Source organism: Dryobates pubescens, chromosome 11 (assembly GCF_014839835.1).
Source record: "Dryobates pubescens isolate bDryPub1 chromosome 11, bDryPub1.pri, whole genome shotgun sequence".
In the NCBI taxonomy this organism is placed as follows: domain Eukaryota; kingdom Metazoa; phylum Chordata; class Aves; order Piciformes; family Picidae; genus Dryobates; species Dryobates pubescens.
Genome location: NC_071622.1, coordinates 12,393,194 through 12,405,284, shown reverse-complemented (window position 1 = coordinate 12,405,284; position 12,091 = coordinate 12,393,194). Strand labels below are relative to the sequence as shown.

Below are 12,091 nucleotides of genomic sequence, written 5' to 3'. Positions count from 1 at the left end.
CTGACCACTCTTTCAGGTTAAGAAATTTTTCCTAATATCCAACCTAAACCCCCCAGCACAACTTCAGGCCACTTCCTCCTCTCCTGTCACCTGATACTAGGGAGAAAAAAAACCAACCCCTAGCTGACTCCAACCTCCTTTCAGGGAGTTGTACAGAGCAATGAGGTTTCCCCTCAGCCTTCTCTTCTCCAGACTAAGCAACCCCAGTTCCCTCAGCTGCTCCTCACCAGACCTCTTCTCCAGACCCTTCACCAGCCTCATTGCCCTTCTCTTTGCCCGCTCCAGTACCTCAATGTCCCTCTAGTGAGGGGCCCAAAACTGAACCCAGTATTCAATGCATGGCTTCATCAGTGCCAAGTAGAGGCACATGCTTAAATGTTTTCCTTTCTAAAGGCAGGACAGAAATAATCAGAAAATTGCAAAATTCCCCTTTGAGTTCCCTTCTAAAAGCCGTACAATTAGGAAAATGTAGGAAATGCAGCCATATTGACAGGACATGTTTCACACCCTGGAACAGCAAAAAGGCAGCAACCTGCAGACCATAAATCCCATTTGTTACACCCTTATGGGGGTGGGAGGGGGCAATCAGAACAAGTGGAGGGGAAGTGGATGTGGATTTCGATAACTGAATTGGAGTTACCAGGCAACTCGCTCTTAGAGCGGAATCCTTCCCCAGAACTCCTATTAGGGCACTAGTTTGTTATTGCTGTTACTGCCTGAATAAGCAGCCACGGAGAAGTTGCTTATTTGTATCTCCTGTTTGCACCATTTACCAGTAGCAAAAAAAAATAGGCTACCCGCCTGCTCAGGAAAACCTTCCCCAGAACTATTTGTTCTTCCCCCTTCTTCCTCTCTTGTGCTCCATTGGTGTACAAGCCCAGCAATCTGCAACACTGTAAACAAGTGCTGTGCTATTACCCAACCTAATATTTCATCACACCCCGCACAAGCTGAACAGAAAACACGTGTTGCCGGAAGCTGAGAACGGACTGAATGTGAAAGCTGGGACTTGGGGGCTTTTTTTGCTAAAGAAATCTATGAAGGAAGGTGGGGAAGAGAGTAATTTCACATTTTGGAGATGTGAAGTGAAGAAAAGCCCCAAACAATGAGAAGAAACAGAATTAATGAAGCAAGCCTATGATTTAGAGGAAGTAGATGAATAAGGGCAAGTCACTGGAGACCAGATAAAACCAAATTCCAGAGACCTCTATTTTCTTGAGCTAAAAATTCAAAGGCTAAAGAGATTTGCTTCATCTCAGCACGAGCCAATGATAACCTTGTCCTATTTATAAGGCACATTAGTAACATTTTATACAATTATATTTCATTAGCAGGGTGTTAAGCATGTTAACGAGTCATATTCCAATTTACAGATACCATTTTAATTCAGTGGCAAGTTAAAAAGTCTCTGAAAGTTTAATAACATTTCAAAATGGAAATGAAACCATCTCAAACTGTATTCGCATTTCATTCTTAGTGGTTCACAGAAATTCTAAAATGCACTTTGGAGATTAAATATTTCCCTTAAAGCTGAAAAAAAAAGAAAGATAAATTAGTCTATTTTTAAAGCCACTGCCAGTTGTTCTGCAGCATTCTTTCCCAGGAGGAATCAAAGTTACAGGTTTTGAGGCACTCTCCAAAAACCTTAATGTCAAAAAGAAAATTCTTTTCAAGGGGTAGAACTTCCTGGAAGCGGAGTTCTGGTAAATCAAATCACCTCAATTATTTGAATCACACAAAACTATTGTGATAGGGCAGGGACAGAAGGTACAAGAGTCAGACAACCATCAGTGCCTCCTTAAGACACTTTCTTCCTGTACTATTTTCAACCATTCATGACTACATCTTACTGTAAGAAAACTCACTGAGAAACAGAAAAGGGGTCTTCTCAAGCTGAGAGAAGGCAACAACCCCACATACCCTAGGAAAGCCCCAACTATCCTATTATATCACAACCCTGGCACACTGTGCCAGAGCAAAACCCCAAAAGTTCAAGACAGAGCTGAGAGAGAACCAGACAAGCATGAGAAGTTTGGGTAAGAAAGAGCCCATTGTCTGTGTACCCACCATGGTCTAATCCACCACTATCTCCCAGTAGACCTCAAATGAAGCACATCAATTCAAAGTCACTAAAGTATTTTGGACACTGAAGATGATTGACCCTAGGACATGAAATTGACAGGCATAAAGGAATAATGAATTCTCAACAGACTGAAACCAGTGTAGGTCTCATGCAGATTGATATTTTTTTTTTCCTCCAACTCTTTCACCAAAAGTCTTGGTCTTAAAATGTTATTTCAGCTTTCAACAGATTCAAAGTGTTCTTTGGAAGCCTCTCTTAGCTTGGCTCAAGTAATAGAGGTGCATTTCTACACATAAGTAAATCTTCTGGATAAAAAAAGAAGACAGGTGTCGAACACCTTTAGGCCAAAAAGATGCAACAAATTCAGGCCAGTCAGTGCTCAAGCTCTCCCCAGAGAAGCAGTATCACGAAGCAAAACACAAGCAATCTCTTTAATAGCCAATAATCAGAAAACCAGTAGAATCTGACAAGAATCTGATCAGCTTCTTGGCAAAATAGCAATAACCCGAGTCAAAAAAACACACCTGCGCCCAAAAGAATCAAGCAAGCCGTGAAGAACTGATTAATAGATACTGACTCTTTCATCCACCTTGGCCACATTCCTGTCCTTTCCCTCATGGCCAGCCAGAGCTTCACAGAAATGAGAGATTCTAGTCCTGGTCTCCAGAAGTAGCATCCTGGTAAGAAATCCCAGCCAATATTGCTGGGCTCCTTACCAAAGCACTATATCTAAATCTCTGTGGGGGAGGAAATCTGACCATTTTTCCTTCCTTACTTCTGGGCTGTTAGGTTTAGAGCTGCTAATGGTAGGAAAGGCACCAGTACAGTTTATAACAAAACTCAACAGTTTAGAGAACTATTAAGATGTAGAAGAGATTATAATGTAATAATATAACTTGGCCAAACGAAATCTGAGGTTTCTTACAACTGAAAAAGACATGGGCATAAAGTAAAGCACTTCAAAACCCTGGCACGTGCAACTTGGACTCAGGAAGCATCTGCAATTTTATCACCAAGAAACCAGACTACATGACAGTCCAGACCAAGCTGAAATGATGTTATTCAAAAGACATTAAATCAAAAGAGGCAGCAAACAGAACCAAAGAGCAGTATGTGTTAAATTTCAATCCTGTGAGCCCATACCTTTAGAGATTCACGCTGAGTGGAGTGGCCAGAAGACGCCATCATAGAAAATTAAGACCTTTCATATGCCAAGCAGAGCTGCCTAATGTTCAGAAATGGTAGCATGTATTTAACAGGAATATTTCATACCATAGCAAAGGCTTATGACTCAAGTTAGCTAATTGCTATCACATTTAAAACCATCAGCTTTCCACACAATCTGCTTTAGAGTAGACTCTTTATCCAACTGCAGACTCAGCTGGCTTTTTCTTCACAGAAAAGTTTGTTCCAACCAAAAACACAACAGGGAAGTACTGGGTGGCACTCAACTTGTGTTTGGGGTGTGGCATGGAGAGAACTATCAAATACAGAGCAGTATGTACAGCTTGAAGTCCAAGTTGTGAGTTGCAAGCTCCATACCTGTGCGAAGGTGAGGGAGCCTCAAACTGTGGCACCGTACTGTCCTCACTGACTGGGGAGTACAAGCCACTCATCTCCTGGAACAGAAAGCAAGCCACATTACAGCAAAGCTGACAGAACAGGAAGAGCAGGCACCAGCATATATATATATATATGGTAGCTTTGTTTTCCCAAGCAGATAACCAACTGTACCTATGTTTATTCACCTCCCATTATTCAATTCACATTAATTTTTTTCCCCCCTTCATCATTCCAAATGGGCTTCAGAAATGCTACAACTGCAGTGGGGTTTGCCCCAAAAGAGGCAGTTCTAGAGTTTGTACTAAAAACAAAAAAATAAAAAAAAAATCAGTGGGTTTGGTTGCCATTCAACTGTCTCTAATTCAGCACCTCCCATGAATACAGTTGAACAAGCTGTAAATGCATTTTTGAGATACCTGCAAACTGATCTAATAGCCTTTGCAGTTAGAAAGAAAAGCTGGATATGGGTCATGGAAAGAACAGCCAGAAGATGACAGGGCAAAGGTGATACCGTGCCTGAAGACTCACAAAGGGATCTATCAGTCTTCTGTGGGGCAAGTGCACAAGAAAAACTTTGCACATAAACCTGGTTTTGTCACTGCCAGACTAAATCACTGCTGTGTACCCAGTATGAGATTGTACCTTTCATCTGTTTGAGAAATGGAAGCTATGCAGGATGCTGCAGCTCATTAGTCAGGGGGGCAAAGTGTTCCAGGACATTACTGGTGCTTTTCAAAGTCCCACTAGGGGCCCATTAGTAGTTAGCCAGAAAGCAGGATATTTGCAACAAGAGAGATCCCAGGCTTTAAAGGTCAGGACCAAGGTCACTCTCACACACCAGATCTGCAGCCCAGCTGCAGTCCACTAAAGCGCCTGATTAAAGAGCAGAAAAGCAGTTCGCTAAATATTCTTCCAGAGATCCTACAGCTTTGGGAATAGCTTCTCCTAGGTCTGAAGGCCTATTTTACCTGTCTGAAGGAAACATGCTAAGGTATATTTATTTCCTGAGAGCTAAGAAACATTTAGGGAAATAGGTCTGAAAAATGCCGTTATCTGCCAAGTTACAATTTGCATAGCTATCAACTGAAGAGAAGTTCCTGCAGTTGTCACTTCTATTTATATTTTGTTAATTCATCAGCATGTGTATAAATTGGAAGTTAAGAAATTTAAAAGGTTTTGGGGTAGTGGTTGGGAGCTTGTGCTGACTGCTTGAGACAAGCAAGAAGAAAAGCAGACCTGCAAGCTGATTCCCAAGAAGCTTTATGGGAATGCTATTTTGAGAGGTGGCAGTCTGATGCATTCCTGAAATACCAGTTTCTTACTGAGATCAAAACACTAGAATGATTAGAGGAAAGGACCAAGGAGAAACCTAAGGGCTCAGAAGGATTGAGCTGATGGGTTTACAAATACTTGGAGAATAATTCTTAGCAAACATCAAGAGATCTCCATTATTAAGGAATTAAGAGAATTCTATCAAGAGGTAGCAGATTGCTTCTGTTCTGACATGCAGCAGGAGCTGGTTCTGTTCCTACCCAGTCTCAGCATTACAGCCCTCCTGTGCACTCCCCATTACATCTCCATTTTAAGAGTGGCAGGCTGCTAAGATTTACACAGCCTGTGCAAACAGCCAGAACACTTCAATGTACAAAAATCCTAAGTGATGATCTGGCTGTTGATTTCCAGCCATTATTCTTAAATACCTGCTCCCAACACAGAGAAATATAAAGATATGATTATATAAGAGCTAGGTTTCAACAAAGCCTCCTCTTACCAACCTGCAGCTTGCACACAGCTAAATGAACAAATTAAAGTGCATTATCTGTTCATTTTCCCATTACTGACTCAAATGCCATAAATTTAACACAGCAGCCCCACAGCAAGGCAGACAGCTTGATGAAAATGAAAAATTGCCAGAGTCAGAACAATGCCTGGGCACCTCACCTCTACTCGTTTAATATCTTCTTCCAGAACACTTAGCTCCTTCTGGATCTGCTCCAATTGCTGTGGATGAGAGAATGAGAGAAGTCTAAATCAATCTGCACTGCAGCATCAAGATAAATTACCATTTTTTCAGAGTGGTACCTGAACTATCTCAACTGGCACGCTACACAATTCAGAAGTCACTAGGCAGGAAGTTCATGCACACAGCTTAACATAAATGCGCACAAAACCCACATTCAAGACCAAGCTGTTAACGTGGAACAAGAACATGAGGCATTTTGATATCAGAGACCCACATCATCCAAATGCTATTATGCTCCTCTAACATCTTTCACACAAAGTAGAACTGGCTTACAAACACTGAAAATAATTAAGACAAAACACAACCCACCATGAAAGACAGTGATCATTTCACCCTTCAGAGAAATCCAAGCTGTTTGGCTAACAGGGATTAACAGTATTGATCTTGCCAGCATTTTAAATTTGGTGATAAAACTGTTTTGGATTGGCAAAAAAAACATCTATGATGGCCACAGAAGGACTGGCTCCTGGCACCTAGCGAGTGCCATCTGACATTTCTTTCAAAGGTGTGATACTTACCCTAGTTTCCACCATAAACTTCAGTCAATTTGAGGGCTATCCCTGAATGGGTCAAAAAAGGACTTCCCCTCTCAACAGCCAACAACCCTTTTCCCTTTTTTGTGTCATAAGTAATATTTTTCAGGCTTTTCAATTACTTTTCTGTCAGTCAGCAACCTGGCTTTGCACATCTCTAGCAACTGTGAAGTCACAGACTTGACAGCTGTTTACCCTGAAATGAGAGCCATCATCTACTTCCCAACTCTAATTCCCAGCCTCATTCAGCAGATTAAGTCCCATCCAAACACCCACAGAAATTACAGGCTTGAGCCTTGCAAGACTCAAACGCTTCTCTAGGCAAGAGCTTCAAGCCCAAATAGACAAAACTCAGCTCCCATGTGAGTCTGGTTCACTAAGACAGACATCTAATGAATACATTGATAACTGGAAGTCCACCTGACTCTCTGCAGCTCACAGTAAAAACCTAGACAGCCAGCACTGGGGCCTGTGACCAGAAGCTGTTACCATGTCCACTGAAAGCTTAAGCACAATGCATTCTTTAAAGGCAAGACAAATTTTTGTCATTTTGAATTTACAAGAGAACATTAAATTACCCAAACCCAAAGTTAGTAGCATTGCAAGACACTTAGCGTGACATATTCAAAAGAACATTTGATTAGTGCTTAAGCTTGACTCAAAGTGGCAAAGAGCCTTGCTCAAAACACACATTCACCACTTAAGCTTCCACTGCTGATCAGCATTCCAAGTACCTCTGTGCTCTGCCTTAGGTAATCCACCACTTTAATTTACTTTTTCAATGTTAAAAGAAATAATAATAGCCCGTCCTTGAAGACAGAAGAAGAAAAGGCTGCTGGGTCCACACCTACTTCTAATGTGGATGCTTCTTCCTTGGAATAAGATGACATTGTACTTCTATCCTAATCTCTCCATTCTGAAGGTTTCAGTTTATATTTAATGTGAGTCACAGACAGCACATGTTTAATGATTTCAAACTAGACTGCCACAGATAATTTACAAACCACTACACCATAACAGATAATTCCATTTTCGCTTGCAAAGCCTACAAGCAAAAATAGCAGGTGGTGCTGCAGCTCCAAGATTAGTGGTAAAGTTAAACGACGCTTGCACAGCATGGGTCCTGCCTGCACTGAGCTCTAGCAGACAAATACCATTAGTTGCCTACTTTCTTAAGTCCCATTTAAAAAGAAGTTAAGACACTAAGAAGTTCCAAAATTACAGCAAGGAAACCTACAATGTACTGGCTCACAGCCAAACTGGATGACTGAAGAATAATTGACGGTTGTTGCCATCACAAACAGGAGACCTTTTTATAGGAACAAGAGCAGGGACCTTTATTGTCTAACTTTTACTAACTATTCACAGAGCCAAAAGATCAGGGACCTCATTTACTAACTCTTCCTTCCAGTTACGTTAAGCAATGCACCCACCATAAACTTAACAGCAAGCCTAAAAACTAGGCGAGTTCGTGCTTACCTTCATAAATTCATAGAATCCTAAAATGGTTTGAGTTGGAAGGGACCTTAAAAGATCACCTAGTCCAAACCACCCTGCCAAGGGCAGGGACACCTTCCACAGGACCAGGTTATTCAAGGCCTGATTAAACCTGGCCTTGAAAACCTCCAGGGAGGGGGCATCCTCAGCCTCCCAGGGCAACCTGTGTCAGTGTCTCACCACCTTCACTGTGAAGAATTGCTTCCTTATCTCCCCTCCTCAAGCTTCAGTCCATTTCCTCCCATCCGATCACCACAAGCTCTTGTAAAAGCCATTTCAGAAGAGCCTTCTCATACCATCAGCATCAAATGAGTTACTAATGCCTGTACCAAGATTTTTTCAGTAGGTTGGCTCAACTGCTTCATGGTTTAGCTTTAATCTATCACAGACCTTAAATCAGTCCACGTTCATTCCAATTAAACTTTGACAAATGAGACTACTGATTTATAATTGCCAGCCATTGAGAGACATTTAAAGAAAGCAAAATGAATTATAGTCCTTGCAGTAGGATCCAGATTTATGGGCCTTTAATTTGATTTTCTCTATGCTGGACACAGAAAGCAAGCCAAGTCCTGTCCCAGTGATGGGCAAAATCACGCCTGTCAAACTTCAGATTAAGTCAGTAAAAACACTTAGAATGAACACCAAAACATATGTTAAGATAAAAGCACATCCTGTTAACGCTCTTCAAACACTGATACCTGCCCAGAACTGACAGAACAAGGAAAAGCCTTCAATTCAGGAGTTAAACCTCTTCATTTCAACCCCACTGAGCAAGCTACAGGAAGTATGTGTGTAATATTGTGGTCCCAGGTTACATCTACAAAAGAGTAACAAAGACCTCAAAATAGCCTATTGCTTAGAATCTCCAGAAAAGGGATTTCAGACATTTGAGTCAAGATGTAGCAAATGCAGGCTCATTATTTTTTTAAAGTTACCTTTCAGATCCAAACCTCTTTCACAAGGCAGTCCTCCCTAAAACCCTCTGGTTCAAGCCTGAAGTTATCTTATACACCCACATGAAGAGCTCTTCAAAGATAATCCTCAGCCCTGGACTGCAGATGAAAGGAAATTCCCTGCTTAGGGTTGCTCAGAGACAGGGCCATCCCACCATATCCCTGAATTTAAACATGAGACTCTTGGGTGGAAATATTAATCTGAATTTACACAATACTAAACACGAGGTCATGGTCAGTCTAATTCCAGTTGGCTACCTACAAACAAGAGTAGCTGGGCACAGTGCTGAGGTTTCATCCTTGGGCTTCCTGTTTTTCCTGAACTGAGGGTCCCTCAGGAGGCAGTGACTTCACCCTTTGTGTTTGTAAAGCACAGACAAGAGCTCCTGACTGGCTCTCTTAGCACAAATTCTAAATGCCTGCAAATAACTAGAAGCTCAGCAGAGCCTCCCAGTGCCACAGAGGCAGCCTAGAAAAATGCAGGAGAGAAGGAGTCGTACACCCTTGACCAACTGCCATCCTCATTCTAGGAAAAGCACAAAGAACAGCACAAGTTCTTTTCTAGAGAAAGATTGTGAAATTACCAACATTACTCCACTGAGCAGCTGAAACAGAGCATCTAGATTCACACTTTTAAAAGCTCATGAGTCACGCTATCTTCAATCACGTACCTTCATGGCTCCAAGCCAGCTGTCACACTACACCATAAATCCAGACAAACCAAAGAGACTATGGCCAGAGGGAGCAGTTTTTTTCCCTCAGGCACACAGAGCCATTGCACTGACCAGGACAGGGTAAACAGTATAATCAGTCCAGCTGTGAGGATAAATCATGTAGTCTCTCTACTGTAGATAATCCCTTCATCACATCACAACTTCATCCATCCAGTGCAAGCAGAGGGCTTGGCAGCAGTTCCTGCTGCTGCTCTTCATCTCCTGAACCTCTTTCAGTCTCTGCTCACTGTCCCAGTTCATGTTGATGGTGTATGCAGAAGGAAATGCATTTGCTGCATGGCCCTAACCCTCACACTGTAAGAGAGTGGTTGTAATCGTGTTTGAGGACCTGACCAGGTAGGCCAAGATCCTTAAAAGTCCTGCTGAAGCACAGGCCCTTAAATAAAACCATCCTAGAGAGGAGCTGTGTGGTGAGTTTCATGACCTACCCTAGGTGATCCTGCTTTTGCATGGGGCTTGGACTTGATCTTCAGAGGTCCCTTCCACCCCCTAACATTCTATGATTTTATGAACACAGACCCACGGTACCATTTTGGGTCATCTTTCAAACCAGTCCTATATTTGAAGTCCTGTTGTGCTATTCTCTTCACTCGCCCTCCCCCAAAAGCCTGCATGTTAGAATAATGGTGCAGGGAGCAAATAGCCATAGGGAGGTTTAGATTGGATACCAGAAAAATTTCTTAACTACAAGAGTAGTCAGATATTGGAACAGGTTGCCCAGGGAGGTGGTAGAGTCATCATCCCTAAAATTGTTCTGAAAATATATGGACAGAGCACTTCAGGACATGGTTTAGTGGCCACAGTGGTGTTAGGTTAACAGTTGGACTCAATATTAGAGGTCTTTTCCAACCGAAACAATGTTATGATTCAATGGTTTTTGACCCTTCAACTCATCTAACAAACCTGAGTATCAGCAGCTGAAGGTACCCCATGAAATTAATTTCTTAGTGTGGGGCTCAATACCTCAATGGCAACTCTGCATTGAGCAAGATTCATTTTTTCCCCTCTGTAAACCAGCTGGAAGTCTTATCTGTCTGGGTTTTCCTTCCATTATTGCTTTGGATACAGAGCCTGTTACAATGCAGAGGGCAAATATGATAAGGAAGTCATTTTCAGAGTGTACAGAGACATTCAGCCTTTCCAATTAATTACAGATCTCACTTATTTTAACAAAACACTTCACTGTTAAAAGTCTTTGCACAAAGTGCAAGGTTTCTTCCAGTATGAAGAAAAGAACACCAGAGCCTCTGCAAATTATTTCCATTGGTGAAAGAGGGCATCCAAGCCTTTTAGGGTCAGCGGCAGTCCATTTGTTACACATTTACCTACAGGGAATATTTATCCTCTCTGATCAATGCTTCTTCCAAATGGTAAATGTTTCCTTTTAATTGGGGAAGAGCTGGGCAAAAAAAGGCTTAAGAAAAACATCCTGGCTGAGTTGCTTCACACAATTCTAAGGGTAAGGAGATGGCTGGCTGATCAAAAATATTTCCTAACTGGAGTTCTCCCCCTCCATTTACATCCTCCAGTTTGGGTTGCAGGAGTAACGCTCCAAAGGCTTATTGATAGGGTCTGATAGGAAAGCTGTTATGAAAGAAAATATCTGGGACAAGGAACAAAGCTGTCTAAACATTTAGATTAGTTGTCTTAGAGCTTATACACTGCTACATATGCTCCTTAGCTCCTCCTATTAGGTTGAGTCCTCTTTTTCTTTGGAAAGCTCTCTCCACTGCAGTAGGGAGTCAGCTGTCATACACTGATGCTGCTCACACACTCCCTGTATCCTTGGCTTACTATCATTGCACTCAGAGTTCACATCTCATTGAGTAGCTCAGAAATGCAAATAGATTTAAAACACCAGTTATTTAAGTGCAGTGGATAGGAAAGGGATTGCTACAGCTATATATTCACCTCAGGAGTCTTGGAATGTAATCAAGACTATGACAACGTAAGAGCATGACTGATTTCTAGTTCTGTCACCTTCCCTTGCTTATTCATTAGTTCATCCATGTGTGTACGCACAGAACAATAAGACCTGACAGATGAAGTGATTAACACAAGGTAATGACATCCCTGGAGAATTCATGCTTATAATTCCCTGCAATTATTCCACAATAACTAATAACTCCTCTTATTTTTAGTATTTAACATGCTCACAATGTGGAGTAAGTGAAGACAGGTGCATAGATACATGCGTTTGAGACTGAAAAGAATGATGATGGGTTTGAAATGCTGAGCAGGTACTCAGTGCTGCAAACCCAAGACACTTCAGGATTCCTTTTCTGTCCTAGGATGCTTACCAGCTAAAACCAGCCCTTGTGCATTAACAGACATGAAAGCAGCCTTGTTTGTTAGGTATGAGAGAATTATTGGAAAGAAAAATTCACAAAACATAGAATTGAAGTGGCAGCTGCCATGGGAAATATGAATGCATCTAGGGAGTATCACCTGCATATTGCAGAGCTTAATTTGTGAGAGCAATCATTAAACTCAGCACTCTCCTTCAGTAAGCAACAGTACTACTTCCCAAAACTAGCAAACACTCTTCAGATAGCTGAGCTAACAATGTTCCAGGATACATTATACATACGATATTATACACACGATATATTTGATGGCATCTAGCTGACAAGACAATTAGTAAAGGCCTCTTTTTGAAGTGACAAATCTAAAACCAGGAAGATCAACTTTGTATTAACTGG

At 41.7% G+C, this 12,091-nt stretch overlaps 1 protein-coding gene across 2 annotated transcripts in view; it reads right to left on the bottom strand.

The window, feature by feature from the left end:
- Positions 1-12,091, bottom strand: part of COP1 (COP1 E3 ubiquitin ligase) — a 165,704-nt gene that overhangs the window by 133,369 nt on the left and 20,244 nt on the right. For both annotated transcript variants that reach the window (XM_009904077.2, XM_054165727.1), the window contains exons 7-8: positions 5,588-5,647; positions 3,626-3,702 (exon numbers count right to left, since the gene is read on the bottom strand). In XM_009904077.2, the coding sequence (XP_009902379.2) occupies positions 3,626-3,702; positions 5,588-5,647 (137 nt within the window). The remainder of the gene's footprint in view (positions 1-3,625; positions 3,703-5,587; positions 5,648-12,091) is intronic.